At 39.6% G+C, this 21,882-nt stretch overlaps 1 protein-coding gene across 2 annotated transcripts in view; it reads right to left on the reverse strand.

Moving 5' to 3' along the window:
* The window catches only part of COL6A5 (collagen type VI alpha 5 chain), a 134,692-nt gene that overhangs the window by 75,577 nt on the left and 37,233 nt on the right, over nt 1-21,882 (reverse strand). For both annotated transcript variants that reach the window (XM_003265397.2, XM_012508361.2), the window contains exons 5-12: nt 18,096-18,656; nt 14,291-14,845; nt 11,655-12,230; nt 7,970-8,545; nt 5,522-5,862; nt 5,334-5,415; nt 2,250-2,392; nt 1,576-1,668 (exon numbers count right to left, since the gene is read on the reverse strand). In XM_003265397.2, the coding sequence (XP_003265445.2) occupies nt 1,576-1,668; nt 2,250-2,392; nt 5,334-5,415; nt 5,522-5,862; nt 7,970-8,545; nt 11,655-12,230; nt 14,291-14,845; nt 18,096-18,656 (2,927 nt within the window). The remainder of the gene's footprint in view (nt 1-1,575; nt 1,669-2,249; nt 2,393-5,333; nt 5,416-5,521; nt 5,863-7,969; nt 8,546-11,654; nt 12,231-14,290; nt 14,846-18,095; nt 18,657-21,882) is intronic.

A 21,882-nucleotide genomic window follows, 5' to 3' on the forward strand; every position in this document is an offset into this window, starting at 1 on the left:
GGAGGACAGCTGTGCCAGCCACAAGCCTTCTAGCAGACAAACCAATAACATTTCCAAAGGTATTATTTTATTTTGTCCTGCTATTTTGAGAGCTCAAGGAAGAATAACCACTTCCAACAACAAGATTGCATATATTTTAATTGCGGTCATCTCTCCCTTAGCCATGTGTGGTTTAACTGCGTCGTGGCTTACTTGTGGCAAACATTTCATCTGAGTTTGCTTTCCCCACCCTCTAACACAGGCCCAGCTGGCTGATCAGTATACCGGGGGTTGTGCTTCTGGAACATAATTCTAATATTGACCTGAGCAAAGTATCGAGAGAAAATTGTGCTAAACAAAACATCACAGTGCAGTAAAAAGTTCAATAAAAATTGTCCTTCCATAAGGATGGACAGTGCAGAACTCATGAGCAAGTATAGTTGATCTCTTTTGTTTTAAAGAAAAACTTCATTGTTATTGTGATACCTAAAACCATTTGAAAAGTACATAAAATATTTTATACACATAAAAGTGTATAAAATATAAATGTATAGTTTAATTATTATAAAGTAACTTTGTAGAGCAATATTATAATTTTTATATATAAGGTCTATGTAGCCACCATGCAGGTCAAGAAATAGAGCATTATTGGTCCCAGGCACAGTGCCTGTCCCCAATCACAATTCACCCCCAGCCTCTCTCCACGAGGGCACTCCTGACTTCTGATAATATGTTCTTGCCTTTTAAAAATACTTCACCATTAAGTATTCCTCCCTAGATACTATAACTTTTAATAACTGGAATTTTACCACATGTATTCTTCTGTGTTTTGCTTTTTTTGGTCATTACCATGTTAGTAAAAGTTATTCATGTTGTTGTGTGTAGCTGTAGTTCATTCATTTTCTTTCTTTTTTTTTATTTATTTTTATTTTTATTTTTTTATTTTTTATTTTTTTATTTGTTATTTATTTTTATTTATTTTTTTTTAATTTTTTTACATTCATTTTTGTTGACATATTTTATTGAAAATATCATGACATATTTATTCATCCTATTATATAATATTTTATAATTTATGTTTTAAAGGGCTATTAATCTGCAATGCTATGATCTTTTTGTAGTTCAATCTCATTCCATTACTGACGAAGCACAACTCTTATTTATTTATTTATTTATTTTTAAGGAGATGGGGTCTTGTTATGTTGCCCTGGCTGGTCTTGAACAATCAAGTGATCTTCCTACCTCAGCCTCCCAAGTATCTGAGATTACAGGTGCAAGCTCCTACACCCAGCTTCATCTCCACTATTTTTACTTCTTACTACCTTTCAAACTTTCTAAAGCAGGTACAAAAGTATAAATTGCAAAACCAAGAAGCAACATTGCCAAGGGTATATAAGAGAAAAGGGAGTTATTCTTGCCAGCAGTATCAAAAGTGAGCTCTCCTGACCTGGATTTTATTCCAAAAAAGTCACATGAAATGTCCAAAGCAATTCCATTAGCATGGAGTGAAGGTTGTAAATTCAACCACTCAGTCTCAGTCCCACCCTTACCAAATCAAGGCACATTAGATAAAATAGTATCACAGGTGAGTGGCACCTTCATGGCTTGTAGACCTCGGGTCCCATGAGGTCCTGGAATTCCTGGACATTTGCAGAATGTACAGCAGCAAGCCCTCTCTGCAATGTTTCCCTGGGGGAAAAAAAATAAAGCTGAGTGAATAACAATGGTCAGAAACTTTATTCCATAAGAATTGTACTCATACAAATCATAATCCACCACCTACACGCCCATCTTCACCCTTTGGATGAGGGGCTGCAGAGAATAAGAGGTGCTTTCTGAATTTAACACTGCAGAGAGGGTACCAGGCACTGCACTGGCAACATCGCCTCTCCAAAGGAAATGACTATAGACAGGGCATCCAGTATGTGGATGTCCATGGCCCAACTTTGCCTAAGACTTGTTGGTTTCTAGTTGACAGTCTTCTGTTTCCTGGAATTTCTGCAGCACAAACAGTTGGGGGCTTTTTAATTCAATTATGAGTTGGTTGGTTTTTTAGTTCCTTATGCATTCATTTAGTGAGATGACAAAGAATGAAAGAACATGCAAAAACAAAATACTATGCTATGGTCTTCCACACTTTTTTATATACTAAGGACGATGCACTTAATTTAGTGGGGGTAAACAAAGGCAGTCTTTGAAAGTTCTCATCAAGATCCCAATTTAGTTCCCACGGCATTTTGAACAACTGGGGATTTTGTTCGACAACTCACCAGGTACTGTGATAGTTTTTTGCCCAGCTCTCTCATTCCAATAGTCAGATGAGTCCTGTAATCGAATCTTTTTCCAAATTCAAAGCTAGAAAACTCATGATGAGCAGTTGTGTTAAGGGACACTACCAGCAGAGCATCAAGTCCTATGTGGTAAAAACCACAATATAAATAAAGCAAAGGGGTTGTACATGAAAACGAAGAAGCCATAATAATTCTACTCAGTGAACATGATTTAAAGAATTGAAAAGGTGAAAAAACAAACATAAGAGGAAGGAGTACTCCTGATATATGAAGAAACTAACAGAGAATTTGCCTGCATTTTCTGAATATGCACCAGCTCTGGTCCCTGACCATGAAATCCCCTGATAAAAAGTATTCAAGAGAAACGATTTACAAATCTATAGAAAAACACTACTAGAAAACCGCGTTCCACGTCTTACCACCAATTTTGATGCAATTCCTGGGCACTGGAAAGTGATTTTTAAGAAAGGGCATTATTCATCTTCAGAGAGCTTTTCTGAATTTTCCTGAATGTAAATTAATGATAATTCTCAAGTTATTCCCAATTCCAAACACCCCTGGGAGGCCAAGCCCTGAGAACATGAGGAAAGCCCAGAGCAATTGTCTCAGCTGAACTCCTGACCACATCCAGTTCATTCATTAATTCATCTGTTTACTCATTAATTCATTTACTAGGTCATTGCCTTTATTCATCTTTTCACTAAACAAATTTTTAAATTATTAATAGGAGCCTATTATGTATTAATCATTGTATAATAGCAGAGATACAAATGAATAAGTCAGGCTTACTTCTTTCCTTCCCAGAGTTAATGGTCTAATGGAACAGAGGGTCAAGAATCAGATAGTTGCTCTGAGAAACATCAGGGTTCCACGAAAGCCTAGAGGAGAAGCTCCTAACCCATTCTTGGAGAGTCATGGAAGGTTTCTTGGAAAAATTGATGTTGAAGCTGATTCTAAAGGATAAATGTAAGTTGGCCAATGGAAAGAACCAGAGATGGAAGATGGAGAGAGTATCCGGGGAGGAAAGGAGATAGAGGAAGCTCTAGGCAAGGACAGAGAGAAGTGAGGCTGTAAAGTACATGGGGGCCAGGCGCAGTGGCTCACACCTGTAATCCCAGCATTTTGGGAGGCCAAGGTGTGCGGATCACCTGAGGTCAGGTATTTGAGACCAGCGAACTGGTCAACATGGAGAAATGCCATCTCTACTAAAAATACAAAAAAAAATTTAGCCAGACATGGTGGTGGGCACCTGTAATCCCAGCTACTTGGGAAGCTGAGGCAGGAGAATCGCTTGAACCCGGGAGGCAGAGGTTGCAGCAAGCTGAGATTGTGTCACTGCACTCCGGCCTAGGCAACAAGAGCAAAAATCCATCTAAAAAATTACATATATATATAACATTAGAGGAAGAATGGGAAAAAATAGTTTCATATGCCTGGAACACCGAATATAATAAATGAGTTGGCCGGGCACAGTGGCTCATGCCTGTAATCCCAGCACTTTGGGAGGCTGAGGTGGGCGGATCATGAGGTCAGGAGATCGAGGCCATCCTGGCTAACACAGTGAAACTCCATCTCTACTAAAAATACAAAAAATTAGCCAAGTGTGGTAGCGGGAGCCTGTAGTCCCAGATACTCGGGAGGCTGAAGCAGGAGAATGGCATGAACCTGGGAGGCGGAGCTTGCAGTGAGCCGAAATCGGGCCACTGCACTCCAGCCTGGGTGACATAGCGAGACTCAGTCTCAAAAAAAAGAAAGAAAGAAAGAAAGAAAGAAAGAAAGAAAGAAAGAAAGAAAGAAAGAAAGAAAGAAAGAAAGAAATGAGTTAAGGCTGAAATGGGAAGCAGAGGCCAGGTTCTGCAAAGCTCCCAGGTCATGTTAAGGAATTTGATCTATATCCCAAGAACAATGAGAAGGTATTGAAGGGATCTGTGCAGAGAAAGAGACACAACCGAGCAATAAAACAGGACATATTGTGGTCTTTAGGGAGGTTGCCTGTGGAAGATAAACCCTAGAAGCCAGTCTGGGCTACACCAAGGAATTCTTAAACAATGCATCTCATTTGACAATTAGTGGAGTCTTCCATTGCTGCTTCTTACTCTCAACTTCTGCATTTAGCTTCTGGCTCAGTTTGAAGCTATGACATGGACAGAAAATACATAGCAAGAAGTGCTTTTCCAAATCCATGTTGCTATCTTTCATATGGAAAATAAGAAACAGTAGGAGCTGTCTTGGGTCAGGTTCCCCAGAACTGGAATGTGAAAGAGGATTTTGTATGTATGTGGTGTCTATATTGAGAGAGAGAACAGGAAAGGGAAGGAGATGTTGTAACCAGGGATACATCTCAGTAAAGTCTTAGCCTTTGCCTGATTCATGAGGGATTCTGGAGTGCAAATTGTACTACAGTTGACCCATTTAAGCAAGAGTGCCAGGCTTTTGTATCCCTATATCATAGTTGCCCCCCACTCCACCACCAACGTGAGGCGTGGTAACCCCACACCCATTCCAAGCACGCCCAGGTACATGGCTCAGGTCAGTCAAGGGCACATGTCTATATAGAAGGTCATAAGTCTAAGCACTTGGCCCCAGCATTTGTAGCATTTTGGGGAGGAGTGTGAGGGCCGGTCAAGGGGGATTAGACGAGGTATCAACAGCCTCTGCTACAAGTAGCCAGGCAGATCTCAAGATCTACAGCATCTGAGTAAAGGTAGAGACTTGTTAAGCATATTCCATGCTTCACTGTTTAAATTTTCAACTCGGCTGGGCGTGGTGACTCACGCCTGTAATCCCAGCACTTTGGGAGGCCGAGTCGAGTGAATCACAAGGTCAGGAGATCAAGACCACCCTGGCTAACACAGTGAAACCCCATCTCTACTAAAAATACAAAAAATTAGCTGGGCGTGGTGGCGGGCACCTGTAGTCCCAGCTACTCAGGAGGTTGAGGCAGGAGAATGGCATGAACCCAGAAGGTGAAGCTTGCAGTGAGCTGAGATTGCACCACTGCACTCCCAGCCTGGGAGACAGACTGACACTCCATCTCAAAAAAAAAAAAAATCAACTCAATACCTGCTTCTCTGAGCCTGTCTGATTGATTTTCAAGCATTATGTTGTTTTCACTCTGGAGATCATCTGAAAAAATAAGCAGCACCTGGAGAAATAAGACAATGGTGTGGTGTAAAAGCTAAATATATAATTGGGGAATGAAGAACAAATGGAAGAATGTGGAGACGGGAGATAGAATGTAATATGGATACCTGGCCCCGGGATGCAGATTTATCCTTAAATGTGTCCCAAAGAGACTGCAAGAACTGTGCGTTCAGATGAGTTGGCCCACTGACGTTGACTTGCAGCAATCTGTCAAACACTGCTTTCTGATAGATTTGGAACTTGGCAGGGAATTCTTGGTCATTGTTCACCTTAAACGCCAAGCTCACCTGTGCCTCTGTGCCAGCCCCACAGCTCACCCCCCTGATAGAGCTGATGTCTTCTAAGATGCCTGGGAGGTAGGATTCCAGCTGGGGGTGGCCCTGGAACAAAGGCTGTCCCTGCACATGAGTGGAGATGTGAAACCCGACCACTATGTCCATAAAGCAATCTGGAAACCAAGGGAACAGAGTCAAGATTAATGAGTAGACAGGAGTAAGGAAGGAGAGACAGGGCAGAAAAAAGGAGCACTGTCATGCCCCAGAGCTAGAGGGTCTCTAGTCCCCAAATAGTGTTCAAGAAGGAAGATACTGGCTGCTTTATCATTATATATATATATATGTATATCATGTATATATGTGATACCAACATATATCACAGGGGTTTTCTCTGTCCCCTTTAAAATATTAAAACTTCCAATAGCTATTTGAAGTTCAAACCATAATTTAGTCTCATTCTCAGTGACTCTGTTGTGTGTGTGTGTGCATGCATGTGGGCATGCATTTTAATGGTGACATATTTTGATTCATATAGTCAGAATACATTAAAGTTTTGAGGCCTTTAAAGTTTTGAGGCGTGGTGGCTTATGCCTGTAATCCCAGCACTTTGGGAGGCCAAGGCAGGTGGATCATGAGGTCAGGAGATCAAGACCATCCTGGCTAACACAGTGAAGCCCCGTCTCTACTAAAAAATACAAAAATAAAATTAGCCAGATGTGGTGGCGGGCTCCTGCAGTCCCAGCTATTCAGGAGACTGAGGCAGGAGAATGGCGTGAACCCGGGAGGCAGAGCTTGCAGTGAGCCGAGATCCCGTCACTGCACTCCAGCCTGGGCGACAGAGCGAGACTCCATCTCAAAAAAATAAAAAAATAATAAATAAATAAAGTTTTGTGCTGTCTTTTCAGATTATTTAAGTTTTAGAGGTCACAAACACAAATGGCTGCAAAGGCAGGTAGATAAGATAAATGATTCAAGTGGGCAGGGTGTGAGGAAAATGAACTGGAGAACAATGACCCATTTCTGGGTCTGTTCACTGTTTAGTTCCAGCTGAGAGTAGCTATGTGGAAAATGTGGCCTAGTCTTGTCAGATCTTCTGATTTTTCAAAGAGGAGCCTGATGTCAACATTTTTAATGTAGAACCTTCAGTGTGAATGCTGTCAACTAATTTAGCAACTCATCAATGCTGGATGCGACAAACAAACTGCAACTGCAAGCTGCCATTTGGTTACTCTGATCCTGCCCAGGTTGCTTATTTTACAGATGAGGAAAGAGTCATGTGTGGAGGTTGTTGCTGCTGAACCAGAGTTAGAACTCTAGCTTTCTGAGTCCAGGCCCACGGCTCTTTCCACCACTGTAATCTGCCTCCACTTGAGCACTGCAAATGGGACATATAAGATGTGGAGAGTTTGGAAAGACTATCATATTTTGTGAAAGAAGTGATTTCAATCATAACAACTCTAGAAACATTAAGAACTCTAAGGAATTTCTGCACATTGTGTAAATTCCACAAACCGTTATCATTCGCTATTGCTTCCTTACATGCTGTCCTCCCAACTCCTAGCCTCAAATTTACAGAAGCGGAGTCCCCGGTGGCCACTCTCAGCTGGAGCTGAATAGTGGCATTCCTGTGAGATGCATCATTGTTTTTCAGTTCACTGTCCTCATACTCTGCTCACTTGACTCATCTCCACTATCCACCTGGCCTTTGCAGCCATGTGCTTTTGTGACCTCTGGATTAAATAACCTCTAAGGACAATTCAGATCTTTAGTAGGCTATGATTATATGAATGTAATCATTAAAAGAAGAAAAATACACTGTACACACACACACACACAAACACACACACACACACACACACAAGTCCCTTACAAGATGGCTTAACAAAGGTACAATAGTAAAACTTCCAATCAGCAAATGTTTATTTTACTTATTTTCTACTGGACGCAGGGCATTTACTAGGAGGACAGAAATAGGAGAGAGAGATCCAGGTGTTAAAAGGAGAATAAACACTGGATTGCCATGAGGGAACAGGGCTGACCAGAGGACACAACCCAGGGGTCCCCTCTAGCCTCTGCACCCTTTCCTTGTCTTTGAGGGAGGCTGAGTTATCCAAACTTCCTGGAAGCAGAGAAATCTCTTCTCACTGAACAATAAGTGAGATATTCTCACTAAATATATGTTCTAAGTATATGCTTTGCTAGAGCTAGCCCATAACACACTCTTGGGAAATGGAGAAATGAGAAGTTTCCATGGAAGAAAACCAAACAAGGAGCACTTACTGGTTTTCCCACAGCTCTGGCAGATTTCACGGACAATTCTTTTTTTCACATCCACATTCTTTAATTTATCAAAGTCTTGAAAAGTGATTATTTTTTCAGAATTGCCTGTTATTGGCAGAAGCTGTTCCTTATAAACATCTCCTATGCCCAAAACCAGGACACAAATTCCAAGTTCCTTCAGGGTTTTTACTGCATCTGCCACATTATAGCGAGAATCTCCAGATGTGATAACAACCAAAGTTTGGGGGACACCAGCATTTCTTCTCCCACCAGCATGTAGATTAAACATATCGTTCACTTTTCTAAGGGCAAAGTCAATTCTCGGAAATCCACCGCTCTTGGAGATGTTCTGAATTTGAGTCTTCCACTGGGTTTTAGTCAGAGAGTTTTTCAACTCAATAATACTCTGGTAGTTGCTTCCAAATTGAGCCATACCAATTTTCATTCTTTGAGACTGAATGTCAAAATTATCAATTAAGTCTGACAAGAAAGTTGTCATGGTTACAAAATCTGAATTAGATACCCTGTCAGAGCCATCGCAAAGGAAAATCACATCAGCTTCCTGAAGATTACAGACTGCAATAGAAAAAAGAATAAATTATTTTCCTCATGAATTATTCTAAATTTTTCCTTTCCTCATATACTTAAATTGCTTTACTAAATACTTCAATTGCTTTACATTAGCAAATTGAGATAAGTTAACAAGCGAATCACTGATTGATCCTCAAAAAGAAGAAAAAATAGCAAGAGGAGGAAAGATAATAGAGTTTTTTTCAAAGTTTAATTATTTATACAATCCATTTGAAAAGACACTGAAAGCTAATCAGAGAAAGAAAGTAAGAAGTTTGAATAAATTTCATGTACTCATTAAAAGGTGATTACAAAGGGTAGACGTCTCTTCAAAACACCAAGATTGGGACATTTACCCCATCAAGATAATAGCACTTACTTACTGTACTATTATTAGTACTCCTATTACTATTCATGTTATCACTTTACATTCATATTGAGGAGTAGCATTTTAAAAATGCTTTTGGCATACAATAACAACATTAATATTCACAACCACCTTATGACTAATTATTCTAATTTTACAAATATAGAAATAAAATTCAGAGGTTAAGTGACTCGCCTAAGAGCACACAGTTACTATGGAGTGGAGCTGGTATCTGGACCTCTAGATCCTTTTTACTCTTAAATTTAACACTTTTTTTCTGCTGCAATGCTTTTTAAAATTATCATGACTCAACTTAGAACTTCTCAGAAGAAGTGTGAATGGCTAGTAAATAGAGCATAAGGTCAGCTCCCTGAAGTCCAATCTGAAATGTCCCAAAATCGAAGGGCGACTTTCTATACTCATTTCCAACCAAACTCAATGGCTGTGGTAGCAGCAGCACTATGGTGATTACTAAAGGTAATTGAGACAGTAGGTTACCCACGGTCACACAATTCCTTGTAAGGGTGGTGTGGCAGACACAAAGATGGGCTGCCCGGATAGATCTGTAAAGAAGAACTTACTCCCCAGCTATGGGAGTATGGGCAGGCGGTAGACAGCTTCTAGCTGTCAGCACTTTCAGGGTCTGTCTCACTACAGAGAGATGACTTGCCAAAGGTCATGCCCTTCCCAGGGCCGCCACATCCAGGAACTAAGTGGGAAGGGAGTTCTCCCTTAGTCCCAGCCATTTCAGGCTGATGCTGGACAGCTCTCATGGGCGATATTTGCTTCAGAGCTCTCTGCTAGGTTTGGAGTTTGTTTAGCCTATGTCACTATTTGAGTTATTTGGTCCATCTTGCTTTCCCCATTTATTTTATAGGTGTGGATCCCTAATAAACATCTTGCATCCCAGACTCCATCTCAGCACTACCTCAAAAATGTAGGCATGGGAAATGAGAATAAAACAGCCTCCACATTCATAGGAAAATACTGTAGTCTTAGTAATGCACTAGTTTTGGAGGACACCCCAAACAAACGAGATTAAGCCTGCCTGCGGAGCTTGTAGTCTTGTGATACATACAGATAGGAAAACAGCAAATATGTGTCAAGTGCTACCACCTGGAAAATAGAAGGAGTGAGAGGTGGGGGACACAGTGGGGACATGGGGTCAGGTTTTGGGCCAGGAAACTAGCAAACAAAGACTGAAATTTGACAGAAAAGTGAGATGTAGGCAGGCGCAGTGTTGGGCAGGATAGTGTGCACAAAGATGTGGAGGAATTTCAGAAGGACAGGGTAGATTGTGAAGAGGGGAGAGGTGATCGATGAGGTTGGCGAGGTGGGCAGGGGCTAGATAGAGCTCAGGAGTTTGGAAATTGCCCCAAGGGCACAGGGAGGCCTCCAAAACACACACACACACACACACACACACACACACAAAACACTAAGCAGAAGAGTGACCACATCCAGTGTGTAGGACAAAGAACATTCAGTGTTAAGTGGACTGGCAGGTGTGTCAGGACCGAGGGAGGGGAGCCCACGCTTCAGAGTGAGAGTCCAGGGAGAGGATGGAACAGGCAGAAGAACTGGGGTGGTCCTGCTGCCTTGGGAAAAATCATAATTTTCCCTGGATAAAGATGATACCATCATTCAATATCTGAAACCAACAAGATGAATCAATTGCTTACTTAAGTAAGGTAAAGCTATGGTGGTCAGGCACAGTTTTGTTTAGCCAAGCAAATGCTGATCTGACACAGGATTTGAGGGGAGGTTTTGTTTGGAGTTGGACAAGTTACAGACATGGAAGTGGGTTAATGTCAGTCTTAGAAACATGATTTATATTAGTTACAAAAGTGAGCTTCCTATTGGTAGAAAGGAAGGAATAAAGGAGGAAAGAAACAAGAGGAAGGAGGGAGGAAGGAAGCGAAGAAGAAAGGAAATTTGAGAGTTGATTGTTTCATTTGCCAGATTGGGAGGACTGGGCCAATACACAAACCACAAGAATTCGGACCTTCCAAGTAGGCACAGCAGCCCTTCCTAGGTGACTTATCAGTCTCTCCTGCTTTTGAGACCATAAGTGGCAAATCTCACCCTGTCCTCACTCAAATGTGATGTCTCCAGCCTACCAACCCCAAAGGTAGCCGGTAATCATCTCAGTTCCCTTCCCTCCCTGTTTCTCTCAGCCAGCTTCCATTACCCCACATTCAACTCTCATATCCTGCCCTCTGCACTGGTGGCACTTACCCAGAAAAGCACATCAGGCCACTTGAATTTTGATGTCTCTCTAGAATGCCTATGATCTCATTTAGAGGGCCCTGGATCTTTGAAGGCAAAAGTCTATCCATTTAAACTATGAAACTTTCCGTTTGAGTTTGACCTGAAACTGATGTCCAGTGGCTGCATTGAGGCCATTAACCAAATGGAGCACCATGAGCAGCCATTACTTGGGGTAAGGTGAATATGACCCTAAGAAGAATTCTTTTCTGCCAGAAAAAGGCAACAGAGTAGTAAAATGCCAGGGAATGCATCTGGAACTTTCCCGTATAATCTATTCAGTGCATGCTGTGGTGGGAAGGAAACTTTGGGATCTTGTTCAATCAACCCATTTCTTTTAGAGATGAGAAAACTGATAGCGTGAGCAGACAAATGTTCAGTCCATAACATCCAGGTAATCGGAGACCTGAGACTTATGATTTACTTTTTGTTTAAACTTTTATTGCTGCCCCCATAGAAACTTTAAAGGTAACAACTTACCTTCTGATGCTTCAGTACACATACTTTCTTGAACAAGTGTGAAAACATCTTTCAGTTTGTCAAAATTATCTACATAGATAGCATTGTTTTTATTCCCTGCCATACCCTCAAGTTCCTTTTGGTTGGCCTTTCCTACACCCACTGCAAAGATGGTGATGCCTTTGTCTCTAAGTTCCGATGCTGTGTCATTGAGCTGATCATGGTCATGGGATTTCCCATCGGTGATGACAATCAGCATCTGCTTGACATTTTGGTTGATGCGGCTGCCATGTTCCTCTGTAAACAGGATATTTGCGTGCTTGAGAGCTTTGGCAGTGTAGGTGTTCCCTCCAGTGTCCCTGCGCATCCTCAGATTCTCAATTATTGCTGATCTGTTTGAGTATGTATTAAGGTAGAAAAGGATGTTAGGTTGGTCAGAGTATTTGAGGGCTCCAAACTGAACTCGGTCCCTGCCAACATCTGCTTTCTTCACCAAATGGATAGTTAGGTTAATCATGTGATCTTGATATTGTTTTTTTATGCTACCTGAATGATCCAGCACAAACACAACGTCTAGTAGTGTAATCCTTTTACAATCTGAAAGAAGATGAAAACAGGAGTCAGAAAATTTCTGCAGTGCATTCTACGCAGGGTGCTGAGAAGGGAAGAGAACTAGCATTTGCCATGAGCCTACTATGTGTCAGACACTATATCTCACTTAGTTCTTAGAGGTGGCTGCTGCCATTTTATAGAAAAAAAAAAAAAGTGAAGGCTCAGAGAAGTGCAACTTGCCTACATCATGACTCCAAGGACATTTGTACCCTATCTATATCACTCCAGGATTGGTGGTCCTTATGCCACAACACTCTATTTTGCTATATCTCATTAGGACATATAATGTCTTTTGCTAAGCAGGCTTTCAACTGAAAGGCAATGTTAGAAGCTAGTTCAATGCCAATGTAATGGCGAGACATATTGATGTTTGCCAAACTGGCCTGCTATTTTAAAAGGCTCGGGAGCTCACTGTATAAGTTGGTGGTTTTACCCTATTCCCTCTGGCTCCAGGTATCTTTGGACCCTCGGGTATGCAAACCATCCCTGTTTATCATGTCTCTCTGCAGTTATTTATGCTTTTTCTCCTGACCTTTTGAATTAGAATTCAGAAGGGAGTAGCCCCAGGTAGGAGGGGAGCAAAAACTCCTATCACCTTTTCCCTGACCCCAAACCCTCCTCCGCATTATAAGACAAGTGACTGTTCTGGCTGGCTTTCCAAAGTGTGGACTCTTTCCCCACTCTTTTCCTTCCCTCAATAACTTATGCACATGTATTCCAAAGATTTGCTTTCTCCACTTTCCGCCTGCCTAGCTAATTGTCAAATCTTATTTCTAATAATAAAGTCTCAAATTTTTAATTTTCTGACACTGTGAATGTCCCCAGGCTGTATCTGTTAAAAACCTTGGTCAATGACCCACTGAGAACTGGTGACTAGTCATGACCTGATACTTAGGAGACAATCTAATGCATGAGTCAGCTGAATTTCAGGTTATACTGTAGACAGGGTCTCCACATTTACATTAATCAAAATGAAGAAATGCCAAGAAGAGCCTTGCAGGTTTCAAAGTTGAAGCTATAGCCTTTAGGTACACCTCTCAACATTACCAAGAGTTTTGGAATCACTGCCACCTTCGGGGGAAGAAAAAAATTCCAATTAAGCTGTTACCAAGGAAACTTTAGAATTATCACCTAACACTTAAGCGTTTATAAGATATTATGTTAAGTTTCTGAAAATTCCACATGCATAATTTTGATGAATAAAGTCCAATGAAAATCTCTATGTTGCCAGAGGAACAACATAAAACAAACTTATTTGGTTTGTTCTCTTAGTTGTATCCAAAACACAGAAAATAGCACACGATAGATTTAAAAACATAGGTGTTTTAGTCTATGTGTGGATTGAGAGAAAGCTCTCATTCAAAAGACATTAAAATTGATAGGCTCAAACTGAAGGTTGCACAATAACAATTTTAAAAGCACTACAATTTGTAAGAATAAAATGATGACCCCCAAGTAATCAGAAAAGTGACAAATTACAATTTTTCAAAGGGATGGATACATGAACAGGCAAATATAAAATACCCAGTTGATAGAGGTTGATAGAATAATAATGTGAAGTAAAGAAAATAAACTATCTTTAAAGTACCCAGGGTTTTCTTGGTGGGTGGTGCTTAGGATACTAGATATAATTTAACTAAAAGAAAGATGAATTTGTATTTCTAGTTATTTTCTGCTTAACAATGGCCATAGATAGCCAAGAAACAATTCTAGAAAATCATTTGGGATTAAAAACTGGCTCTGGAAAATCCAGGTATGTGGGTATTAAAGATTTGGAAGTTTAAAGTAAAATAGTAAAATTCTGGGATCTTTTTGGAATATATTTGAAGTCACCAATGCCATACTAACTTGTGCCAAACTATATGCCAAAATTGTTAGTCCAAAACATTCCTGGAGGTCACAGGCATTTTAATATTACATAAAGAAGACCAAAACTTAACACTGAAGTCCAGGTGGAGGCCAGGGCCAGAGTGCCATTCACTGTTTTTCATTATAAAGTCAACAGCTCACATCCTTTAGTCCTGACAGGTAACAGGGGCACTTACCATGGAGAGCACACACACGAAAGACAAGTTTCCTTTCTAGTGCCTTTAGATGATCGAAGTTCTCAACATGAAAAACTAGGCTGCCATCCCCACTGATCTCTTCTAGCTGAGATCTATTGGCATTGTATACTCCTACAGAGAAGATGGTCACATCTTTGCCCCGAAGAATTCTAGCAGGATCTCTCACATCATCCTGCGCTACTCCATCTGTGATGAGGATGAGAAATTTTTTGGCCCCCAAACGGGCCCCCTTGGAGTGGGTGAAGTATTGACCTACAAAATTTAGTGCTTTTCCAGTTAAAGTGCCTTCATTGATGAGAGACATTCTATCTATTGCATCAGAAATTTCTGGCTGTGTAAAGTATCTATTAAGCTGGAACTCTTCCTTAGTTTTATCGCTGAACTGAACAACACCAATCTGAGTTTTGTCTGCACCAATTTGAATCTTAGTTAACAGGTTTTTCATGAAGATTTTCATTTTCCTAAAATTTTCATTTCCTATACTCCAAGAACTGTCCACCAGAAACATGATGTCAGCCTTCATGTCTTCACATCCTGCATGTTATAAAAATAAAAGACCAGAAATAACCAGGTTGGAAAAGTTCTCATGAAGTAACATTAAGGCAGAAACAAATGCATTAATGAGAAAACATTGAAAATTAACTCAAGCAACTGTTGTTATGTTTGAAAATTGTATTTGCTTCTTTAGTAGAAGCTGGTTGACTAGAACCCTGAATCAGAAATGCAACTTCCAAAATGTGTATTTATTCATGCATGCATGAATGCATAACTCATTTATTCATATTTCTTTCATTCATTCATTCAATCATAATTTTGAGTTGTATAAAATGCCAAGCATCCGGCCATGTGTTAAGGATGCAGTAGTGATACAAAAAAGGAAACAGAGCCAAAGCAATCGATTCCTTGCACTCATAGTACTAACACTCCAGGGTTTTATGTATATTCTGGAGAAACACAATTTCAAATAATTTTTAAATAGCATTATTTTCTGGGATAATTCTAAGTGATTTCATAAACATTATAAATCAATATTAGAAATTGGAGAAAAAGTTTTTACTAGAGATAAGTGCTTCAGTAAGCACATACTCATTCAACATGGACTGTTCCTTTATACATAACATTTGTAGACAGCCTACTGATTGGAAATGAACCTACAGACATACATATATATATATACACACATATATACACACATATGTATGTTCATTGTTCTATGTATAATATAGACATATGTACATATATAAAACCAATTTCTATAATCTATTAAAAACAATATTATTAATTCATGATACATATGTTGTGTATATATATAATATGCAAATATATTGTCTTTAGCATGTATCTTTTTAGTCTTAATCCCTTTTGTCTATCTGTAATCTCTGCCATCCTCTTACAGTTTCTCCCTCAACACTCTGAAGTCTATCCCATACTTCTTGAAAATAAACACAGCATCAGCCATATATTTAAAAAATGAAAAGATGTTAACTATTACTTAATAAATGTGTAAGGTCACATTCTGATCCATTAGGAGGACTACACCACCATTTTAAGATTCAAGCTGCCGTGGAACCATCTTGAAAGTCAATGACAGGAGAAATTGCTGAAGACGTTTGTGGCCTTGACAGAGTGGCCTTGACCACTGTAGTGAAGTGTGAAAGATTCTCTTCCATGTAACACATATAAAAGAAATAGGCTTTTACATACAGTTTAGTATTCACAGGATCTACCTCCTGGTATCTATTTGTGACAGAAACTACTTAATGTCCCTGAATATCTATCTATCTTTCCATCCTTCTATGTTAATAAAATTTTAGACAGGCAGATGATTGCCCATCTAAAGATTGTATTTCCCAGCCTTCCTTGAAGCTAGCTGTGGCCTTGTGTCTAAGTTTTAACCAAAAGATATGAGCAAAAGTGATCTGGCCACTTCTGGGTCTTACCATTAAAACAGTTGAGTGTGGTAGGCTCCCTTGGTCCTTTCTCCCTTTCCATGGATGGAAGGTGATAAGAACTGGATCTTCAGTTTTGACTTAAAGATGGAAGCTATGTGTTGAGGATGGAACAGCCTCTCTACTAGACCTGGACTATTCACCCTAAACTATTATGCAAGAGAAAAATAATATTCTGTACTGTGTAGTCTGGGGTCTTTTTGCTATTGCAGCTTAACCTGCACCGTACTAATAAACTGTGCCTCACTCCGTCTGCATCTGCTCTGAGACTCCTTAGTGTTTTTCTAGCTCCGCAAGCTTTGGCTCCTTTGTTTTCCTGCTTCTCTGTTAGCCATTTTATGACTCATTTCCTTGTCCACAACTTATCTCCTCCTCCAGGCATGCCAGTGCTCAGGCTGACTACTTCAGCTGCAACTACCTGAAGTGCAAGGGATGTACTGTACCTCCCTAGATTCGTCCAGGACCTTCTCCCTTGAAAGGATCTGAGATACAACCTACTTTATGCTTCCTGGAATCCTTTTACTTTTCTTAGCATCAACTCCAGGAAACATTGGGGAATCTTTTATTCTTGCACTCTTTCTAAGACACCCTAAAGACCCAACTCTGTTACTGTCCATAACAGGGAGAAAAATGAACAAAATTGTTACTTACTTAGGATTTTGTTGTTAATGCTATTTATTTGCTTACTTATTTTTTATTTTTGTTTTTTAGTGGCTCAGAGAAAATTCAAACATGTTTTCACTTTAGTAAGTTCAAATAAGTGAGAATTCTCTTCCTTTCCTCATTGGTGAACACCTTAGCCACCTTCTGCAACAGCTAACTTTTATGTAGCTCTTCCTATGTTCCAGGCACTCCTCTAACTGCTCCACGTGTGTTATCACCACTAAGCTTCACAATAAGCCTACAAACAAGGAAACCAAGGCAAGTAGACAGTAACTTACTCAAGGTCATGGCTAATCAGTGGTAAAGCTAGGGTGTGAACCTTGACCCTGACTCTAGCATCTTTCCTCTTTACCAGTAAACTAATGTGCTTCTCAGCAGGCAATATTTTCATGTGCTAATACTGGCAATCAACACATGCCATCTTGAACTAGTAAGTGGTGTAAGTGGCCATTATTAATAATAGAAATAAAAAAACAACCAGATACAGAAATTTGCAAATTGTTTCTCCTAACTTTTGGTACTTAATCTCTAATTAGAACAAAAATGCAAGTATGTGTTTTTGTTGTAAATAAAAATGAACAATTATTACATATATACTTGATATGCATTTAATATAAAAATAATGGTTGGCATTTATGATGCTCAACTTATAAGAATTCTCTGATGTAGGTATTATCCTCATTTTATAAATGACAATGTTCCAGGCTCAAGTGGAAGTATGTGAGTCAAACCCTAAGCTATCTAGAGCCAGAGTCCATTTTCCTTCCACTGTACCCACCTGTACACACACAAACACTGTACTTCCCCTGTACTTACCTGTGTATGCACATACACACACACACACACACACACACACACACACACACACCTCACATGCAGAATAGAATCTTTCTCACTCCAGAGCAGTGGGCTTTGTCAAGGCCCCAACATTCTTAGCAACCTTCCCACTTATGACTTCCAAGATGGTCTTGGGGCAACTGGTTATAGAGAGATTCTCCGGTCTTGGCATTTGGTTTAAAAGTGAGGGGCTGAATCCCTCCATGTTAATAAAGGAAGCTAGCAAAATGTTATCTGGACAACTGGTCACATCAGGCCTTGTCTCAGCCTGGCCATTAATCTGCCTAAAGCAATTGATGAAATGTGGAGAATAAAGCCTTTTTTGTGTTGCTTACCTTTTTCAGTGCAGATTTCACGAACGACTTCATTTTTTATGCTTTTCAAAGCATCAAAGTTCTGCCCAAAGCTAACCCTTTCTTCTTTCCCAGCAATTTCTTGCAGTTCTATTTTATTAGCTGCCCCAATGCCAACTGCATGAATGGTGATTTGCTCAGCCCTTAGTCTCTTAGCAGGTTCCACGACTCTGTCTGCGGACATCCCATCAGTCAACACGATGAGGTAACAGGGAACCTTGCTCATTCTATCCTTCATTCCATTTTTTATTATTTGCAGTATGTAATCCAGAGCTCTCCCAGTATAAGTTCCACCAGTTATCTGCTTAATGTTCAAAATAGCCTTTCTTAGGTCAATGTCATTAGAATAGTCAGTGATATAAAATTCCACTTCTGTGTCATCTGAATACTGCACAACTCCAACTCGGACTTTGTCTGGGCCAATGCTAAACATTTCTGTCACTTCCAACATAAATCTCTTGATTTGCTCAAACTGTTTCTCCTGGATGCTGCTTGAGCCATCAATGAGGAAATGGATATCAGCCTCTTTTGTATCCACACAGCCTGGAAAAAAAAAGTGCATTCTCTGTAAATTAGAGAACCCAGAGAGAACTTTGCAAGAGGGTTTGTGAAGGAACATGAAGCTGAGGCATTTCTAAAGAATGAAGACTTCGTTTTTGCATAGAGCCTGCACACTTCATTAAGCACAGTCATGCCCATTTTCTCCTTTGAAATTTACAACAACCTTGTGAGAAAATTGAAACAGGGCAAAATGTAGTGGTTTGTCTAAGGTCATATAACCAGTAAATTAAAGAGTAAAGATCAAATTCCCGAGACTCCAGGCTCCAAGTTAAATAGTTATTCTAGCATTGACACCTGCCTTCTTGGACAGTTTATGTCCTATCATTTCTTGAAAAAAGGCATGGGATTGACGACCTTCTATTCTTACTTCACCAATAATCTCTTCTTCCCAGAGCAACTAGAACAAGATATTTAAATATAAACTTAGATCACATTATTCTTCCTCTTAAATGATCTATCATTGCATTTGGAACTTAAAAACTAAAACTTGGCCTTATCTTGTCTCCTGCTTTTCTCTCTGACCCTATTTCCAGCAATTCTTTGTCTCCCTCACTGAGTTCCAACCACATTGGGCTTCATTCTGTTTTTAGAACGTGTCCCTGGGTCTTTGCATGTGCCCTCCTCTCTTCTTGAAATATTCCTTCCCCCAAATATCCACATGGCTGCTTCCTTCTCATCATGGATGTCATCAAGTCATCTCTTAAAAAAGGTCTTCTCTTTCCCTTATCTAAAGCATACCTGTTATTGTTTATCTTCTTACAGTGTTTATTTTCTTTATGTTACTTTCTGAAGTTACCTTCTTCATTTGTTCATGAGCATGGCCTGTTTCTTACCACAGAATGTAATCCATGAGGATGAAGACTGTTTATTTTTCTGCTTCTGCCCAGTAGGCCTGGCACATCATAGGAGTTCAATTTGTTTTTTTTAATAAAAGACTTCTCAATGTTCCTTCCTTTGTTAAGCTGAATCTATGAAAAACTACTTTTGCTTTCTTAGTAGTCTATTTACTACTTTATGTAGACATTCACAGAAACTGGGTAAGAGAAAGAACATATTTTCAAAATTTGGGGTTGAGTGTGTCATTATCTGGTTTTCTTGACAGCTCTTAGGTAATTTATAGCTACTGACACTACTTCAGCCCACGGCAGTTGCTCCTTAGGAAATCAGATATACTGAAAAGAAGTCTGACCCTGAGAAATGAACTATAAAATCAATACATAAAGCATTAGGGCAAAGACAAGCGGTTATCTGCAAAAGACAGGGTTGATCCCAGGCCAACAAAACTTGAAAGTAACTGGAATGCATTAATTTATATATCTAATAAAGAAGAATTAAATGTTCAGCAAAAGAAAGGTAGTGGTGATCAGCAATGAGAGAGAGAAAAAGGTGAGTAGGTAACTGTAGTAATGCCCATTCGTCCCTGCCTAGGGCTGTGCTATCCAATACACTAGCCACTAGTCACATGCTGCTATTAAAATGTAAATCTAAACTATCCAACATTAAATAAAATTAAAAGTCATCTCCTTGAGTACACTAGCTACATTTCAAGTGCTTAACAGTTCCATATAACTAGCAGCTACCCTATTAGCATAGATACAGAATATTCCTATCACTACAAAATTTCAATTAAACAGTGCCAAAGAATGTGTCCCTTGGCTCAAGGCCTCACCTGTGCATTCATATATACAGATACATATATAAATATAGATGTATGCATTTGATTTTAAAGTAGAAACATCTGCCCAATTGGATGCTACTAAACATTTCAATTATAAAACTACAGTAACTCTCTTGTTCTGATTCCACAACCCCAAGCAGAGTTTTGATTACAATTTAGCTTCTAATTTGGCATGTCTATAGGGACAGAATGTACCACTTGGAAGATGTGAATGTCCAAGCCCCTGGGCATTGATAGCTCTCATTTTTACATAGATAATTGTCATTCTTTTTCTATACATCAGTCGCTTGAGTTTGGTTAATGTGAATTTTGCCTTGATTTAATGAAGTTTTATGGAATAAAAACTGAACACTTACTATGTGCCAGATGTAGTAGATATAGCAGGGACTAAGCCAGATATAGATTGTTTCTCTGAGCGTTGATCATTCTGAAATTGCGAAGCTGGCCACCACACTCTAGACCACAGAAACTTCACTAAGGTAGTAGGTCTTAAATGTTGCTAGCCTGAATTCATTAGGGAGCTCACTAAAATGCATGGGCCCAGGCCCTACCCTCAGAGACCAATTCAGTAGTTTTAGAGTGATGCTTGGGCAACTGAATTATTAACAAGCTCCTCAAAAGACTCTAATTAAGTTTAAAACAGACACTATTGGTGTTTTTGCCTGTATTTTCTCAAATCTCTTACAATTTTTATGCAAACTGGCTGCTAGTGCTTTGCTTTCACTCCCAATAGCAAATGCTCTATCTGTAGGTGAGCTGCCCCTGAGTTTCTGGAAACTTCTTGGCCTGGCACTTGAACCAGGAGTGTCCAGAAATTTACATTCCCTGCATGTGCTTAAATGTAAATTCTCTAGTTACGTTTTTTTGTGTTTTTTGTTGTTGTTGTTTGTTTGTTTTCCTTGCCTGGGACAACTCTGATGTTTGATATACACTATCTCTAGAATGACACCATGGAATTGAGCCAACATTACTATCCATAGGACTTTTCTTATTGTCCTTTCCTTCCTGTTCCCATTTCCTCATTTTCCTACCAATCTCCGCTTTTTTTTCTGGTTACACTTCCTAATATATCAATTTCATGTGAATTTTTGCCGGGCATCTGCTTCTGAGGAGCCCAACTTAGGTACCAACATTTTAAAACAACTGGATTACTAAGGAGTTACATAGTGAGGCCTTGTGCCCTAGCTTTGGTCCCATATCTTCCCACTTACAACTTCTATAATGACAATAATAATTTTTTGTGGCATCATTGCAAACTCCTGAAAGAGACTATGCCACATATCCCTCCTATGCCCTAATAACAGTATTAGATTGAAGCTGGTCTGAGTTTAAAATTAGCCTTTAATATCACTGGAACATTAAAATTCCTTTCCATGTTGTGTGCTGCCAAATTCCAGTTTCAATTGCCTGGAAGCATTTTCTCCACAGAGAAAACATGTGAAGACAGCAGATATCTCAGAATTAGATAAGCTCAAAGTCATATTAAGTATCTCTTGGCATGTACCTTTGAAAAGAGCTCAGTAAAACTAC

This window comes from Nomascus leucogenys, chromosome 8 (assembly GCF_006542625.1).
Source record: "Nomascus leucogenys isolate Asia chromosome 8, Asia_NLE_v1, whole genome shotgun sequence".
NCBI classification, from domain to species: domain Eukaryota; kingdom Metazoa; phylum Chordata; class Mammalia; order Primates; family Hylobatidae; genus Nomascus; species Nomascus leucogenys.